This window comes from Dromiciops gliroides, chromosome 4, assembly GCF_019393635.1.
Source record: "Dromiciops gliroides isolate mDroGli1 chromosome 4, mDroGli1.pri, whole genome shotgun sequence".
Classification (NCBI taxonomy): domain Eukaryota; kingdom Metazoa; phylum Chordata; class Mammalia; order Microbiotheria; family Microbiotheriidae; genus Dromiciops; species Dromiciops gliroides.
Window position 1 is genome coordinate 16154168 of NC_057864.1, and position 18572 is coordinate 16172739.

The 18572-nt window shown below is 52.3% G+C and overlaps 1 protein-coding gene across 8 annotated transcripts in view; it reads left to right on the forward strand.

Annotated features, from left to right (window-relative positions):
• Positions 1–398: 398 nt before the first annotated feature.
• DOCK7 (dedicator of cytokinesis 7) overlaps positions 399–18572 on the forward strand; it is a 171812-nt gene continuing 153638 nt past the window's right edge. For all 8 annotated transcript variants that reach the window (XM_043964124.1, XM_043964125.1, XM_043964126.1 and 5 more), the window contains exons 1-2: positions 399–476; positions 18419–18524. In XM_043964124.1, coding sequence (XP_043820059.1) covers positions 439–476; positions 18419–18524 — 144 coding nt within the window. In that variant the 5' untranslated portion in view covers positions 399–438. The remainder of the gene's footprint in view (positions 477–18418; positions 18525–18572) is intronic.

The following is an 18572-nucleotide window of genomic DNA, read 5'->3' on the forward strand; positions in this document are numbered from 1 at the left end:
ATGCACTGACACGTGACTCTGGGCAGAGCGCCCCCCGCCGTCCCCGTCCCCCGTGCCTCAGTTTCCCCCTCTGCGAGCCGGGGACTACGACCCTCCTCCCGGGAGGCGCTCCGCAGAGCGCTTTGGCCCCACGGGCGGGCTGGGGGAGCGGGGGCGGACGCGGACGGTGGACTGGAAGCTCAGGGCGGGCCACCCCTCCCCTAACGAGCCGCACTCTTTCACTCCACGCCCTGAGGCCCCGGAGCTCCCCAGAGGCCCCGCCCCGGCCCACCCAGCCCTCCGGCCTGGGGTGGGGGGAGAGGCGGGAGTCGGGCCGCGCGCCTGCGCGGAGGGTGCCCGGCGGCGGGGCGCGCTCGCGGCGCGTTCTCGCGGCGCGCGCCTGGCAGGGCGGGGGCGGGGGCGCGCAGTCCCAGTCGGCCGGGCCCGGGCGCTGCAGCCATGGCGGAGCGCCGCGCCTTCGCGCAGAAGATCAGCAGGTAGGGCGAGGGCGAGGGCGGCCCGAGGCCTTGGGGTCCGGGCAGGGGAGGGCCACTCCAGGGGGTGGGGGCGCGGGCCGGCTCCAGGGCGGGGGTGGGGGCGCGGAGGGAGCCACCGCCGCCGAGCGGGAGAGGCTGGGGGGGGGGGGGGAGGGAGGGGGCTGGCGGACGGACTGACGGACTGGGGGGGCAAGGCGCGCGGCCCCGCCCCCGCGCCCCCCGCACCCCCTCCCCTCCTTCCATTCTCTCCCTCTCCGTCCTCCTCTCCCCCTTTTCTTTCTCTTCATTCTTCCAGCTCCCCCCTCCCCTCTTCCCCCTCCCAAGGGGCGGGGGTCGCCCGGAGACCCTCTCCCCGGGCTCCTTTCCCGGGAGGCCCCCACCCCTCTGCGCCCCGATGGGGTTGGGGGACACCATGGGAGAGCTGGGGGGGGAGTCCTCTCCGGGGACCCCGAGAGCGCGCCGGGCCGGGCGGCCCGTGACCACAACAAGGATACTTTGTTACCGGCTCCATCCGCTCAGGGTTCGGGGCTTGTGCGGGGCCGGGCTCGGGGCCGGGGCCGACACCGGCGCTGCCTGGGCTGGGCGGGCAGCGAGGGCTGCGAGAGGCATTACTGGAGGGACCCTTCAGCCCAGGGAAATCTCAGACCCGTCGTGGGCTGCGAGAAGGGCCGGGGTCAGCAAGACAAAAAGGAGGGACCCTCCTCCCTCCTCCCCACCCAGGGGCACACCCTCGGCCGCTCTTGCCTGCACTGTTGCAGGAGCTGCTGAGGGGAGGGGGGTCTGCCTGCCTCTGGGCTCTTCCCACTCGGGTCCAGCCTCCACTCGGGGGCCAAAGTGACTTTCCTAAAGCTCAGGTCTCACCCCTCCACTCACTAAACCCATTGCCCTCCGAAGTAAATACAAAATCCTCTGTGGGGCATTCGAAGCCATTCATGCATAGGCCCCCTCCCACCTTTTCAGTTTTCTCGAATCTCAGTCCCGACCATGCACTTTTATACGGGAACGCCGACCCCCTGCCTGTTCCTCCAGCCTATGACTCCATCTCCCGACTCTGGACATTCTCTCTGGCGGTGCCCCCTGCCTGGAAGGCGCTCCCTTCTCATCCCCACCTCCTGGCTGCGTTCAAGGCTCAGCTAAAACCCTCCTTCCCCAGGAAACCTCTCCATGCCTTCCCTCTGTTAATTATCTCCCGTTTATCTGCTGTAGAGCTTGTTCGTGCCCGGTTGTCTCCCCTATTCCACTTGGGCTTCTTGCAGGCATTCTTAGTATCCCCGGTGCTTTATGCTAGCTGACTGACCGATGTAGATGTTTACATGTTACTGTAATTCAGTGTCAGATAATTTCAAGAAGCTCATGGCTGGCCCTGGGTGTGGGGAGGGAGCATTCCCTGTTGTGGAGGGGAGGCAGGGGCCACTGCCCAGAACACCAAGCAGAGGGAGGCAAGCCAGCTATGACCCAAGGGGCCAGGTTCCCATGGGGCAACAGAGGTTCAGTAACTTGCTTCTGGTTGTAGTATTGGAGGCAGGAGTTAGAGTTTACTGATTCTTCCCTCCGTGATGGGGTAGATGGGGAGGGCAGGTGAATAGAGCATGACGGGCTGAGTGGTAGCCTTATAAAATGCATCCGTGTTACCCAGGGATCTGTTGTCTATTTCAGAAACATGTATCTAGTGCCTACCGTATGCAAAGCAGTGTGCCCAATGCTCAAGCGTGGGGAGGCTTCCTGGCATAAAGGACATTCCCAGATCTTTGAGACCAGACCTGAGAGCATTCTGTAAGGCTTAGGGGAGCCTTGAGGAGAGGACACCCCCACCCCCCCCCACCCCCCCCCCACGAGTGACCCCCAAGGTCCTGCCATCCTGAGGACCATTAAAGGCATTGTTGACAGCCTGCAGGTTTTGAAAGCCTGTTCTCTTGAGCCCAGAGGGCAGGACCGGGAGGTATCAGCGAGCAGACCAGACTGCTTCAGGAGGCTAGAGTCATCACTCACTGGGCCTTTGGAGGCAGAAGTTGGCTGTGGGGGGACCCACTGATGGTAGGAATCCTTGGCAAGGTGAAAATGCTGTGACCCTTGGCTTCCTTAGCGGGATGGTGTATGAGCTGGGGCTTAAGGAATAGGTAGAGGGTGTTTGGGGGTGCAGGGGGAGGAAGTCTGCATTGCTGCATGCAGTTCATGTGGATCACTGGGCGGGTGTTCTGGAATGAGGTCTTTCCTTTGTTCCATTCCGTATTTTTGTTGATGGATGCCTACTATGTGCTGGGAGCTTTTTACAGCGTTGATTCATTTGATTCTTGTGAAGTAGGTGCTTGAGAACCTTGGCAGACAGAGAAGTGACTTGCCCAGGGTCACACACTGAGGTTTCTCTGACTCCAGGCCCTACTCACATAGAGCATAGAGTGTGCCAAACCTCCACACTGGCTTTGCCAGTGCCTGGGACACTGCCCTCCTTCCAGCTGGCTCTGGGCCCCCTCCATCCCTCTCAGACTCCAGTGCCGCCCCCTCTAGGCAGCTTTTCCTGGGGGCCTTGTCTTGCTTTCATCTTAGGCCTTTTCCTCTTCTGAGCCTCCCGTCTTGGTCCCCACCTCCTCTGGCCGGGGCCCCCTTTTCTAGCACTGACTGCACTTCCACTCATGAGTCTCGCATGAGTCATCCTTGCCCCTTCTAGGCACTGCCTTGACCATCGTTCCTCAGCAGCCCCCTCCCCCCTTTGAGGTTCATTCAATCCAAATCTGTCAGTCAACCTAGATCCTGCTGCTCAGTTCCTTCTGACATTTTCCGGGAGGTCCCAGGCTTTCCTGGCAATCAGGGTTAAGTGAAAATCAGTGAGGCCATCAGGATTTGAACTCAGCTCCTCCTGACTCCAGGGCCAGTGCTCTATCCGCTGGGCCACCCAGCTGCCCCCCCTTCTTCCCATACTGTTGAATGGAGCAGGAGAGAATCACAAAACCTCGCTGACTGGGTCTGCCACAGGTTTCCGTTCCATTCTCTAGCTGGCTTTCTGTGCCTCCCATATTCCTCTACCACCCCCACAGGGGCCTTTCCAGGCCCACTCACCCCGATACCCCCAGGACCTTGCCTCTGCCTTCACTGAAAGCACCAAGGCTCTCAGCCTCGACCTCCCTCCCTGATCTCAGCTCACTCAGAGGTCCCAGCCCACCCAACGTCTCCATTACCCCTTGTTTCACAGCCCTTCTCTTTGTCTGGGTGACTCCGGTTGTAAGCTCTCTTCTCAGGCTGACTGCCGCCTCCATCTTCACCCCCTCCCTGTGGCCTACAGACTCTCCCACGTATCCCCAGATCTTAGAAGACCCTCCCTGGCCTTCCACAGAGAGGCCTTTCTGCACAACCGTGCACACAGTCGATGCTGCTGCATCTCTCCCCTCTCTCTTTTCTCAGTGCCTTCTCTTCTGTCTTCATCCTTCCACTGAAGCTGCCCTGTCCGGCTACCAGTGAGTTCTCCATTGCCAGACCGCATGGCCAAAAGGCTGCTGGAGAAGCCAAGGGCAAACCCCTCCAGTACTTTGCCAAGAAAAGGCATCCTGGGTCGCGGAGACAGTGACCCAATACCTGAATGACAACAGTGACAAAAATGGCTTTTTCTCCTTCTTCCTCCTTCTCCTCACCCTCAGCAGCCTTTGACGTGGCCACTGTGGACTCTTTTCTGGGTGTCCATGACTCTCTTCTCCTGGTTCTCTTTTTTGTTTTTTCCTTTTTTTTTTTTTTTTTTTGCAGGGCAATGGGAGTTAAGTGACTTGCCCAGGGTCACACAGCCAGTAAGTGTCAAGTGTCTGAGGCTGGATTTGAACTCAGGAACTCCTGAATCCAGGGCTGGTGCTTTATCCACTGCGCCACCTAGCCGCCTCCTCCTGGTTCTCTTTCTACCCATCTACCTGTTCTGTCTCTGTCTCTTTTGCTGAATCTTCTTCTAGGTCATGACCACCACATGTGGCTGTTTCCCAAGGGTCTTCCTGGGTGGGACGTTTTCTCCCTTTCCACTAGTGATGCTTAATCCGGGCTCTGTGAACTTATTTTATTTTTTTAAATGATATTTTGATATCATTTGTTTTCTTTCAAAGACAGTTTTATATGCATTTGAGACCATTATTCAGAAGAGCCCATAAGCTTCCCCAGTCTCCTGGAGCCGGGGTTGGGGTGTCCAGGCCACAAAGGAGGGTGAGGCCTTCTGCCCTGTCTGCTCTGAGCTCTCTTGCCATGAAGCATGTCTGACTCTTCACGACCCCATGGACCACAGCACGCCAGGCTCTCCTTCCCTCCACCGACTCCCAATGTCTGTCCAAGCTCACGTTCATTGCTCTCTCCGCCCCTTTTTTTGCCTTCAGCCTTTCCCCCATCAGTGAGTTCTGTCTTTATTTTGTGGCCAAAGTGCTTCAGCTTCAGTATTTGACCTTGCCGTGAACAGCCTGAATTAAATTTTTTTTATTTTTTTTTTGGTGAGGCAGTTGGGTTTAAGTGACTTGCCCAGGGTCACACAGCTAGTAAGTGTTAAGTGTTTGAGGCCGGATTTGAACTCAGGTCCTCCTGAATCCAGGGCTGGCACTCTATCTACTGTGCCACCTAGCTGCCCCCTGAATTAATTTTTTAAAGTATCGACTGACTTAATCTCCTTGCTGTCTCAGGGACTCTCCAAAGTCTCCTCCAGCACCAGAGTTCAGAAGCATCGATTCTGTGGAGCTCAGCTCTCCTTATAATCCCAACTCTTGCTGCCGTACGTTAGTACTGGAAAAAACCCCATAGCTTTGACTTGTATAGACCTTTGTCAGCAAGGTGACGTCTCTGCTTTTTAGGCTGCTGTCTAGATTTGCCAGAGCTTTCCCCCCAAGGAGCAGATGTCTTTTAATTTCCTGGCTGCAGTCACTGTTGACAGTCATCTTTGAGCCCAAGAGTAAAGAATCTGACACCACTTCTCTTTCTTCTCCTTCTGTTTGCCAGGAATGATGGAACCAGTTGCCGAGATCTCACTTTTTTTTGATGTTAAGCTTCAAGCTAGCTCTTACATTTTCCTCTTCTACCCTTATCAAGAGGCTTCTTCATTCTTCACTTTCTGCCATCAGAGGGATATCATCTGCATCTCCGAGACTGTTGATATTTATCCTGGCTTTCAGTTAGTCCAGTCTGGCATTTGGCATGCTGTACTCTGCATATGTGTTAAATAAGGTGACGGGATACAGCCTTGTCGTACTCCTTTTCCAATATTAAACCGACCAGTTGTTCCGTGTTTGGTTGTAACTGTTGCTTCTTGGCCTGCTTGCAGGTTCCTCAGGAGACAAGCAAGACTCCCCTCCCTTGGAGGACTTGCTGCACTTTGTTGTGATCCACACAGTCAGAGGCTTTAGTGTAGTGAACGAAGCAGAAGTAGACGTTTTTCTGGAACTCCCTTGCTTTTTCCATAATTCAGTGAATGTTGGCAATTTGGTCTCTAGTTCCTCCGCCTCTTTGCAGACCAGCCTGCACTAATGGTAATGAAGCCTGGCTTGCAGAATCTTAAGCATGACCTTGCTGGCGTGTGAGATGAGCACAGTGGATTGTGTGGTCATGTGAACATTCCTTGGCATTGCCCTTCTTTGGGATTGGGACGTGAACTGGTCTTTAAGCCAGTGGCCACTGCTGAGTTTTCCAAATGGGCTCACACACTGAGTACAGCATTTTACCAGCTTCATCTTTTAGGATTTTAAATAGTGCAGCCAGAACGCCATCACTTCACTGGCCTGTTGTTAGCAGTGCTTCCTAAGGCCTGGCTAACTTCATTCTCCAGGACCGCTGCCTCTGGGTCGGTCACCACCTCATCATGCTATTGGTGATGTTAAGCTCTGTCTTGTCCACTTCTTCGTCTCTTCTGATCCTGTTAAGTGCATGAAATGTTCCCTTGAAGTCTCTGTTTCTTGAAGGGCTCTCTTGTCTTTCCCATTCTGTTGTTTTCTTCTATTTCCTTATGTTGTTCGTTTAAGAAAACCTTATCTCCTTGCTGTACTCTGGAGTTTTACATTCAGTTATTTTCTCTGTGAAAATGATTCTTAGATCTGTTTATCCTGCCCTGACCTCTCTTCTAAGCTCCTCAATGGTATGTCCCATAGATACTTCAACATTTCCAAAATGGAGCTGTTTCTTTCCCTCAAACCCTTCCATCTTTTTACCTTCCCTATTGCCCTGGAGGGCACCCCCATCTCCCAGTCACCCAGGCTCCCCTCCAAGGTGCCATCCTGGACTCCTCATGCTCTCTTAGCCCCTGTACCCATTTTCATCCCAAGCCTCACATCTCCCTTCACAGCATCCCTTTTCCATGTTGCCTTCTCTTGTCTACTGCCCCCGGGCAGGCCCTCACCATCTCACTGCTGGGTCGGCCTGCCTCAGGTCTCTTCCCCTTCCAGTCCACCCATCTTCTCGAGCCAGGTCTGACCTCATCAGCCCTACATAGTAAGCTCCAGTGGCTAATCCCTTTCTAGGAGACGGAGATGAGGCCATTGATCTACAAGTTGTCTGTGCTCCTTCCACAGATGGGGACTAGCGTCATCCATCACTTTCAGGTTTACAGAGAGTTTAACCAATAGGACTTTTTTTGATCCTCACAGCAACCCTGTGAGGTGGGGTCTGTTAGCCCCATTTTACTCCGAGGAAGACAGAGATGACGTGACTTGTCCAGGGTCACACAGCTAGTCAGTGTCTGAGGCCGGGTTTGAACCTCCTGACTCCAGGCCCAGTGCTCTCTCTCTCTCTCTCCATTGCACCACTTAAAATTTAACTTTGAAATTTTACAGGCAAGGGGCCTGAGACCCAGACAGGTCATGGAAACAAGAAGGAAAGGGTGGCTTTGAGAGAGGTGTGGTGGATACTATTTAGTTGAGGAAAAGTGAATTCTTTGAAGAGCCAATTACAGGAAGAAGCGTAAATAAAAACAGTAACCTTTTCACAGCTGGTCCTGTCTCTCTTTCCAGGGGCTTTCTGTTTCAGTTTGAGGCCTACTTACTAGTTTTCACTTGCCTGAGCTTCCCCTTCTCTTCCTCCTTGTATTATTACTTCGTCTTGGAGTTTCTTGTTTGGGGTTTTGTCCCCTTTCATTTGAAAATGGTGCTTTTTCTTAAAGCTTCGTGTTTGGGAGATAAAATCAAAATTTTCTAATTTTTCCCTCCTTTTTCTGTGTACATTTGGGTGTTGTGATAGCCATGACTACAAACTGTTGCTGTGGCTTGTGGAATTTCCCCTGGAATTGCTAGGTCTCATTTCTGGTGAAAAAACTATTTCATCTTTTTTTTTTTTTGTAGCATAGATTTGTGATGCTGTCACGTAAATATTCACAGGAAAAATAAAGCCCATTTCAACTTCTAACATCCCTAAGTCAATTGTTCTTCAGTGATATTTGGCTGAGCGCTGTAACAGAACATAGGAAGATACAAAAGAAATTGACGTTATCTATTAACTCTAGGAATTTATGATCTGATGGGCGTGGGCTAAGATATCTCCATTGGGACATGTAAGACAGACATCAACAAGTCCTCTATAAAAACACCACCAGAGACAGTTCACGGAGGCATGCGAGACTGTACGAAGCATCCTGAGGAACTCTGGGATATGTGGAGTAACTGGATCTGGGTAGGGTTTTAGTAGAGAAGGATTTTAGGTGGGAGGGAGTCAGAGGGAACTTAGAGATGGATGCAGGCCTTGCTTGGCATGTTGAAGAGAAGAGGGGACAGGATGGCTGTGGGAGTGCTGGACTCTTGGAAGGCGAGAGGTTTTGCAAGCAGCCAGTGATTCACAGACACAGATGGACGGGGACTGGACTTGGACTTCCCTTGGTCTAAGGCCCTCCCAGGGTGGGGAAGCTCTTCCGATCTGTACCCGGGATGGAGCAAGGAGGAGGGTGAATGTGTGGTGGGCAGCTTTGAAGCAGATGAGAAATGAAACGTTTGAGTTTGTTAAGAGGCATTATTGTCCTCCGGTGGTGCTACGTCACATCCCAGGGCTTGCACAGGGCTTACTTAGACTACCTCATGTGATCTGCACAACAGCTCTGGGAGGTAGTGGTCACCACGCCCATTTTACCGGGAGGGACACTGAGGCAAATGGTAAATGACTTGCCTCAGGTCACCAGCTAGTAGGTGTAGGAGGCAGGCTTCACCCGGTCTCTGGCATCCCTTTGCTGCCCTGTCAGGTTTGGGGGCTGCATCTGCGAGAAATATGGGCAGGTTCCCTAACATCTCAGTTTGTTAGCCTGAAAAATAAGGATCCTGGCAATTGTTCTGTGTATCAGAATGAGAAGTGGGTAAAGCGCTAGAGTAACAGGAGCTGTTAGATGAGAAGTGGTGCCTGTGCTTTTGGAGACAGGTCAGTAAGTGGGAGAATAACCAAGCCCCTCCCTCTAGCCGGGCGCCCAGTTCAGAGATCAGAGCCGCTGGTAGATCATGGTCCATCCAGCTCCTTACAGTCTGTATCCAGGCCTTCCGGCCTCGCCAGGGGCTTCCAGCCTCGGCGGTCTGTGTGCCACCCCCCTCCTTCCCCCATTTTATAGTTACCCCCATTGGGTGCTGCCTGTTCCAGCCAGCCTGTCCTCCTGGGGGTTCTGGGCATTTCCTCTGCCACCTCTGCCCACCTGGCTTTCCTCCATTTTCGCCCTCTCAGCCCCTGGAGCTAGAGCCCCGAGCTTCCTTCCTGGGTCCACTCCAGCCCTGTCTCCTGTGGGGACCTTTTCTGGTCCCCCTCCTTCCTGAACCTGGCGGCACACGGTTTGTGTCCCCACAACAGAATGGAAGATTCTTGAGGGTGGCACACACCTTTGTGTCCCTAGCACAGCACACACAGTAGGTACTTAATCAGTGTTTGTGGAATTGAGCAGACATAGTTTTGTGGCATTTTGACTCAACATTTTAAAAATACTATTTTAGATTTGATCTCTTGGGTTAAAGAATGGGAGAGATGCCGCCACTGGGAGGGAAGCCCGTCCATTAGTGGCATGACCTGTTTGGCCCAGCTCGGTCCCTTATTACTGTCCAGTGACGTCCATTCACCCATTAATCTGGGAAATGGGATTTTTCCTTTCTCCTTACAGCGTTGCTCAGCAGCCCTCCAGATTTATGACGTGACTTAGGATGAATGTGGGAGCCGGGTTGTTCTCCTGGATCAAGCAGAAAGTTTGGCTTTTTACTGGCATCTTTAGTTAACATAGGAAGATGTTACTGTCAGCTAATCTGCAGGCATTTCATTGCTTACTGTGTGCTAGGCACTTACTCTGCCATGTGATGGGGACACAAAGAAAGGCACAGCCCCAGCCCTGGCCTCTGGGCACTTGAGTTCTCCAGGAGTCACCCCTTGGAAATAACCAGGCCGTACTTGGTAGAGACGGAGATGCTGGAGAAGTCGTCCCAGGGGGAGGGGGCTGGGTCAGACCCCTGCTCGGGCCCTGCCGTCTCGGCTCCTTCTCGTGCAGAAGACAAGCCCCTCTGTTCTGATCTGTTCCCCAGTCGTCCGAGATGAGTGCTAGGCTGCTTGGGGATGTACTTCTGGGAATCCTTAATGGGCAGCGTCTGCGTCTCCTGCCTGTGCATCCTCTTTGTGTCTATGGAAGATGCTTGTGTTGAGCATTTGGTGCCGGGATTCCGTGCTTGGCTTTCCTGTTCTCTCTGTCCCTTGATGTTCAGGAGACAGCACTGATTAAGTGGCCTAACAAGCTGGATGATGGAGGTCCAGGCTTCACCCTGTGCGGGAGATGGATGCCACAGGCTTGTCCATCAGCTTCCCAAAGGGCCTGCACACCATCTTGGTTTGGTTCTCCATTGCCAGTCTGTGTGCCATTGGGCGGCGAGCCTCCAGGTAGCAGACTTGGATGCCTTTCCAGGGAAGTCACAGGCTGTTCTAGAAGCTTCCCTTGTCTAGCCTGGCCCACACTGGCTCTTGAGTCTGAGGCTTGGGCTCATGTTGCCAAATAACTTCATATTGTGTGTTTTCAACTTGGGCCCCATAAAGTTAGTTTATTTGTCTTTTCTTTCCTCCTCTAACATTTTTCATAGCACGGTAGTTATTCTAGACTTTGTCTTATTTCTTTTCCTGCTCATTCATACTTGGCCCCTAATCTCACCTCAAATTTTTGGAAAACGTCAGCATTTTTGCGAGCTCCCTCTTTTCACTCCAGTTGCTGTTTGGCCATCATTTTCTTTAGTCTCAGAGGAATGGATTGTCTTTCCTAAAGCTAAAGCGTGTGCTGTGCTGTGGGTCCTATCCTTGCCCACCTCCTCCAGGTCTCAGACCTTGTTTCTAATGTCTGTCATTCTTTCCCTCAGCCTTTTTCCTTTAGATCATTAAACATGTTGAGGTTTCCCCCATCACTAAAATAACCTCATTTGGTTCTGCTGCCCTTTCCAGTGACCATCCAGTCATTATCTTTTTCTTTCTTTCTGCCAGACACCCAGCTGGGGGAAGTGGGGGGTGGGGTACACTTACTCCGTCAGCTTTCTGTCCACACAGTTCTGTGTGATGTGGCTCCTCTTCCCACTCTGATAGTGGAACTGTTCTCTTAGAGGTTGGCAAGGAGCTCTTTGTAAGGTAAATGAGTGCTTCCCGGGGTCCGTGTCTCCTTGGTCTTCATGCAGTCTTCCCCCCTGTTGGCCCCCTGCTTCTGACCTTCTCCAGAGGTAGCGGTTCCAGTACCTTTCTCTACCCTTACCTCTCTAGCGACACACTTCTGCTGTCTGTTGGCCGTCTCTGTGTGGTTTTCAAAGACCCGGCCTACATACAGTTCTCTCTGTTCCAGAGGCTGGCTAGCCCACACTCTTCATCCTGGGTCAGTTTAACAGCCAGAATTTTAAGGACCATAAAAAGCGCCAAGGTTTTTTTCAGGGAGATAATGTGTGTCTGCATAGAGCACATACAAAACAAACACCTGCTAGGTTTGGGGGAGGAGCTGGCCTCTGGGCAGGAAGGCCTCATGTAGAAGGGGCGAGCCTAATGGAAACTGGAGTGGAAGTGAAGGGGAGATGGAGGCGAGGAGCAGCAGGAAGACCAGCGTGGCTGGGCTGTAGCACATGTGGAGGGGTAGGAGGGATGATGGCAAAGTTGGCTGAGATGCCACACAGACTCTCCAGACAAGAGGGAGCCGCTGGGGCTTGAGGAGGGGAGTGACTCGGCGTTACTTATGCCAGCTGTGTGGCAGGAGAACGGGTGGAATGGGGAGAGATGAGGCCGGGGACCCAGGGGCAAGGATCCTAGGCTGTTAGTCTAGGGAAGAAGTAAGGATGGTGGCTCTGCGAGGAGGCAGAGGGCCCAGGCTCTGCTAGGTCTCTTGGAGGGGTGACATTATCCCCTAGTCACCACATCTGTTTCCCTAACTGGTCTGCCCCGAGTCTGCCCCACCCCTGCTGTCCTTCACTCAGCTGTCAAAGGGATCCTCCCAAAGCAGGGGCCTGACCATGCCCTCCCCCCCAGTGGCCCTTGTCACCTTCAGGATCCGATAGCAAGGGCTCTGTTGGTGTTCAAAGCCCTTCATAACCCCCCTCTCTCCCTTGCGCCCCATATTTGCCCATCTGTGTCATCGGCCACTCCATCTTCTCTATCCCCATGCCTGGGACCTTCCCTCTCCTCCCCTCTGCCTCCTGACTTCTTTTGCTTCTTTGAGATCCCAGCCAAGATCCCACCTTCTCTAGGAAGCCTTTCCCAAGCCCTCTGAATGCTCGGGCCTTTGCTTTTCGGATTCTTTCCAGTTTTCTGTCTGTTGCTCGCGGGGACCCAGTTGTTTGCCTGTGGTCTCCATTAGACTGTCAGCTTCTTGAGGGGAGGGATGGCTTTTGCCTTTCTTTGTAGCCTCAGTGCCAAGCATACAGTAGGTGCTTAAGAGGTGTTGAATGACTGACTGATGTGTGGCGGAGATCGGCACCTCTGTAAATGGGCCATCTGACTTTGTCCAAAGAATGAATGAAAGAAGCAGCATTTGCAGATGGGGTCTATGTGCCCGGCGCGGTTCTGAGGCACTGGGGGTTCAAATATAAGAGACGGCCCCTGCCCACAAAGAGCTTAGCCTGCCCCTCTTGGCACTGGCCCCGTGTCAGACCCCTGCTGGCATTGGCGCCTGCAGACCCCTGCTGGAAATCTTGGGATGGCTACAGAGGTTTAGTTGTCAGAACATTGTTTGGTTGGGTTTTTTTTAAGTTAAGAGGGAGGGGCAGCTAGGGGGCACAGTGGATAGGGCACTGGCCCTGGATTCAGGAGGACCTAAGTTCAGATCCGGCCTCAGACACTTGACACTTACTAGCTGTGTGACTCTGGGCAAGTCATGTAACCCTCATTGCCCTGCAAAAAAAAAAAAAAAAAAGGTTAAGAGGGACCAAAAGGACAGGACATATAAGCTCACTGGATTGTTGACTGACTTCAGCTAAATAGGAAAGGAAGGATAATCACAGGAAACAGTAATTGGGTGGAATCCTTAAAATAGAGAAAACCAAGCGTGTGTCCAACCAAGGCAGTTAGTCCTTCCCCGGGCCTTCTGCCAGCCCCACTTTTCTCACTCACCAGGACCCAGTCTCGGGCTCTTCTTGTACACTGGGCTCTCTTTGGGCTTTGTGCTCATGCCCAGGGCCCTGAAAGGCAGACTTCCCTCACGTTTAAACGCCCCTCCACATTTTGCTGCTTCTCTTGGTTTCTGAAATGGGCCACGTTGGAACCTAAGGGCATTCACACTTTAAAATGCCTCCTTTGTCTCTGCCCCTTACCTGTGTGTGACTGAAACCTCTGCTTGATTTTTTCCCACTCATCGAAAACACTGAGGACGTTTTCTCTATGCCATGAGTGTTTCCTGATACGGCTCCCAATCTTACGGTACTTTTAGGGTTTGCTTAGCTTTAGACAGACGGCATTTTCTTTGATTCTTCCTTGTAACGTAGAAAAACTGCTAACATCAACGGGATTAAAATCTCACTTAATTTGGTATGGGTGAGGAATGGGGTTTAGCAAAAATGTCTTCTCAAATTCTGGAACTGAATATTTAAAGAGTGGCATTTTTTTAGCCTTTTTTTTTTTTTTTCTGGATACCAGTGACAAAGACGCCTAGCATCAAATTGTAAAGTTCACCAACGCTGACCGTATTATTCACAATCAGGAGATCCGCGAGGCCTGCTTTTGCTTTCCCATAATCAGCTGGGAATCAAGGGCCTTTCCTCATTCAGCTTTCTGGGGCTGGTTGTGACCTGATCAAGCGGGAACTGCCAGCCTGCTTTTTCCAGTGTAAAAGCAGCCAGGAGGAGGGAATTCCCTTCATACACCTGTGAGTGGTGGCGTCCCTGGGCCATTTCAGCCCCTTTAGTGGCACCCCCTCCCGCACACGCCTTAGCCTGAGTTTTAGAGTAGGTGGGAGGACAGGACATTCCTTATCCGGAGGCTGACGGGTCTCTCAGTTTCACAGGACTTTCCTGATTTTCAGTTCTGGTTTGGGAAACTCTCTCTGCCCAGAAATAAATGTCCCTGGCTGACAGATTCAGTTCTTTCTTGGACTCTGCTCCTGTGTCTTGGGTGTATTTTGTGTATCTGTTCCTTTGCGAGTTTCTCTGCTGAATTTGAGGGCTCAGATTTTTACTTAGTTTTCCTCTCGGAGCGATTCCCATCTTGAAGCTTCTGGTTTCTTTTTCTTCTCCCCCTGACCTGGTTTTCTTAATCGGAGGGATTGGAAGCTGGCTCTGTGTCTGCCCTTGGCAGCCTGGGAGTGCAGTGGGAGGGAGGCCTCCTCAGCTGTTTGGAAAGCAGTGCCTGCAAGTATTTGGGGGGCAGAGGGAGAGGAAGAAAAGAGACGTCTGATATAGGTGTGTCGCCAAGGAGGCGACACTAGCTAGGGAGTACCTTAAGCACCTACTACTTGGGAAATTGGCATCTGGGTCTCAAAGTAATAACAACAACAATTCATAGTTATAAAGCTCTTTAAGGTTTTCCAAATGCTTTCCGTACACGATCTCCTCATTTGAACCTCAGCACAGCTGCCTGATTTAACAGTCATTGATGAACTATTTTTGGTGATGACTAGACTGGCCGGATGGTTGGATTCTTCGAGATGAGGGGCTGGTCTTATATAGTCTCCGGTGTGACTGTACCACTCTACCATGATAATGTACCTGCTTCCTTGGGCTCACTTCACAGTGCTGTTAGCACTGGAACACAGCGTGGCCCCAAGAAAGAAGGCCTGCTTTGGAGTCAGGGGAGCTGAGTATGAAGCCTGGAGCTGTCCCGGTGACTCGTGTGACCTTGGGAGCACCCACATGGTGCCAGGTGCTTCTTGGGCACTGTCTGGGGTGCAAGTACAAGAAAGAAACCATCCTGGCCCTCAGACGATTTGTGCATGTGTCACACAGGCATGGGCACCGTGTCTTTGGCTTCCTTGGGATAAGGGAAGGCCCTCTCTCTCATTTGGAGGGAACCAGATTAAAATGTCATTGGGAAATATTTAACAAAATCAACCAAAATACAATTGAACATAGATAATATTAATATGTAGTTTTTTAATGCCATCCACCTCCAGAGAAAGAACCAATGGAGTCTGATTGCAGATTGAAACATATTTTTTTCACTTTTTTTTTTCCAATGTGGCTCAAACCTGTTTTCCATGTATAATTGAGGTTATATTTTTTTCCTTCACGATGGGTAGGGGAGGAGTGGGAGGGAGAGAATTTAGAACTCAAATTTTTTTTTAAAAGAATGTTAAAATAAATAATAATTTTTAAAAGCTAATAATAGTTTTTAAAAGAATGTGGTTTTCCTAAGCCAGAGTGATCTGCATGGATCCTTTTGTACCATTGAGTGGCCCTGTTTCTCTTTGGGTTTGTCGCCACTGGCCAAGGGCATGGAGATGGCTTTGTGTGTCAGAAATGGGCTGGAACCCCTTCCTTCCCGGCCCTGAAGCCAGCTTTCTGGCCACCACATCATGCTGCCCCACATACACAAACACCTAAATAGAAGGGAATTGGAGGGGGCACTAGCCTCATGTAGAATGTGGTGCTGGAGGGGGCCTAGAACACGGCCCCGATAGAGGCTCGGAGGCTGGAGATGGCTCCTTGGGTGTGAGGAGCATCCGGGCAGCCAGTTGGAGTGGATCAGAGAACATGTGAAAGGACGGAGTGTCTGACAGAGCCAGCCAGTGCCTGGCGGGCTGTAAGTGGCCCAAGAGAGTGTGGGTTTGGCCCTGCACTCGCTGAGGTCACTTCCTGCTCTGATCACCAGCCGGACTCCAGACACAGCCAATGCCCCAGCGTGTTGGGGGAGGGTGTCTTGGGGGGTGTGGGTGGGGCTCACGGGTAGGGAGAGATGTTGAAGAAAAAGGACATCAATAAAATGGGTTTTAATGTAGAAAAGAAAGAATGTTGAGAAAGGAAGACAAAAGAGCCATTTTATCTGACTACCTTGTTAAATTTAAACTATATAGCAGAAACTCACTGTTTCTTATGCAGTCCTCTTATTCTTTGAGTATTGAAGTGCTTGTTTTTGTTGATGACTGTTAAATTCGTAATATAGGGACAGCTAGGTGGTGCAGTAGGTAAAGCACCGGCCCTGGAGTCAGGAGTACCTGAGTTCAAATCCGGCCTCAGACACTTAACACTTAGCTGTGTGACCCTGGGCAAGTCACTTAACCCCAGTTGCCTCACTAAAAAAAAAAAAATTCATAATAGAAAAAGAAGATATAGTGATTTGTTTTCTACTCATTGCACATAAGTGCTTGTTGAGGGGCAGCTAGGTGGCGCAGTGGATAAAGCACTGGCCTTGGACTCAGGAGGACCTGAGTTCAAATCCAGCCTCAAGACACTTGACACTAGCTGTGTGACCCTGGGCAAGTCACTTAACCCTCATTGCCCCACCAGAAAAAAAAAAAGTGCTTGTTGAACTCCTGGGCAAGGACAGAGACAGAGGCAGGGGGTGGCGACTGGACAGCTCACATTTATGATGACGCCGTGTCAGTTGAGTGAATAATGGTATATTTGGCACTTTCATATTTGGGCATCACTTCCATGAAGAACTGCCTCCCACTGCCTGGTCCCCTGTTCCCGTTGGTGGCAGGTCCTCCCCTCCTCCCCACGTCCTGTTCTAGACCCCAGCCCTTTGCTGGTGCTCTCTGGAATGCCTGTTCCCTAGGCCACTGACGAGCCTATAGGTGAGAGCTTCTCCTTCCATCTTCTGCCTTCCTCCTTGACCAAGCTGCCCCGGACCTGCCCTTCTACCCCGCCTCAGCCAAAGATGGCCCCACCCACCCACACATGCTCCCCCTCCATGAACCCTGAAATTCTCTCGTAGGATCACAAGAGATGAGTATTCCTGTTCTTTCCCCATGTCATGATCTCAGAGCCCTTAACCTCCTCCTCCCATTCTCATCCCTGGGTGAGCCGCTTTACCTCTATGTACTCTCAAAGGCCTGGAGTGCCAACACCCACCCTTCTGCTCCTGCCCAGCCAAGCCTCAGCCTTGGCTCCCTCCACCCTGCGTGTCTTTGCTCTTCCACATGTGCTGCTGAGCGCAGGCGGAGAGAAGCATGTGGCGGTCCTGACAGGGGCCACCATGGGTGTGTGCTGGGCCCTTGCTGCCGCCAGGCAGTGCCTCCCACCCAGCAGCTACTCCCTCTCCTGCTCCCTGCAGTGGCCCTCCCCACCTCAGGCCTCCCCTGGCTCCCCTCGCCCCGGCCTCACCTCGCCCTGGCCTCACGTCCCGCAAGCCGCCTCTCCCGCCCTCACCCTCGTCTCCTGCCACCCAGATGCCCTCTGCTGCCCTCCACGTTCTTCCCCTCACTCTCACCTGACTCTAAAGCCTGGCTTCCAGCCTCATCATGCCATGGCTGGCTCCTGTTCACCAAACCCAGAGGCTTGGTCCTCACCCCTCTGGACCTTCCTGCAGTCACTGGCACAGCCTCCTCCCTGGGCTGTGTGGACACCTCTCCGGGCTGTTTCTCCTAGCCATTGGACATGGTCCAGGTCATGCCAGCTGACAGCGGGTGCCCCACGGGGCTCTGTCCTCGGCCCTATCAGACCACGTGTCTGGGTCATGCCAGCCGACAGCGGGTGCCCCACAGGGCTCTGTCCTCAGCCCCTTGTCTTCTCCCTCACTTCTGTCTCTTAGTGGTCTCAGCAGATCTCCTGGACCTAATTACCATGTCTATGAGGGTGATTCTCTAGCCCACCCATCCCAAGCTAGCTTGCCGATCTCTCACCCCTTCTTCATTTGCCTCGTGGGCATCTTGAATTGGGTGTCCCAGAGACATCTTAAATTCAGTGGCTTCAAAACCGAATTCATCATCTCTCTCCATTTTTGCTTTTGAAGAATCAGAAAGTTCATTTATAGGCTTGGAGTAATGATAATAATGGGGGGCAGCTAGGGAGCACCATGGGGCTGGAGTTAGGAGGACTCCTCTTCATGAGTTCAAATCTGGCCTCAGACACTCACTGGCTGTGTGACCCTGAGCAAGTCACTTAACCCCCTTGCCTCAGTTTTCTCATCTGTAGAGGGAGCTGGAGAAGGAAATGGCAAAACCACCCCAGTATCTGTGCCAAGAAAACCCCAAATGGATAGTCAGATGTGACTGAAAAATGACTGCGCAGCAACAATGATAATAATAGCAATTACCATTTATCCTAGCACTTTAAGTTTGCAAAGTACACTGGAATGAACGATCTCATTGGATTCCCATGTGCCCCCTACTCCATTTTACAGATGAGAAAACTGAGGCTGAGTGAGGTTAAGTGACTTTCCACACAGCTCATGTGTGCCCAAAGCAGGATTCGAACAGTGCTCCCTCCATGGTGCCAGCCCCTTGATGCTGATGCAGTGCTATCGTCCCCCTTTTTTTTATTCCCCTATTGCCCATGCAGTCTTCTCTTAGAACCCTAGCTTAGTTAATTGTGGTTAATCTTACTCACACATTGGTGTAGAATAACCGCTCGCAGCATTCCTTTCTAATCTGTGATGTGCCTTCCTTCTCATAGAACGGTGGCGGCAGAAGTGAGGAAGCAGATCTCGGGCCAGTACAGCGGCTCGCCCCAGCTGCTCAAGAACCTCAGCCTCGTGGGCAACGTTTCCCACCATGCCACTGTAAGTAGCGCAGCGGAAATGGGGGGAGCCTGGTGAGGCTGGAGCCAC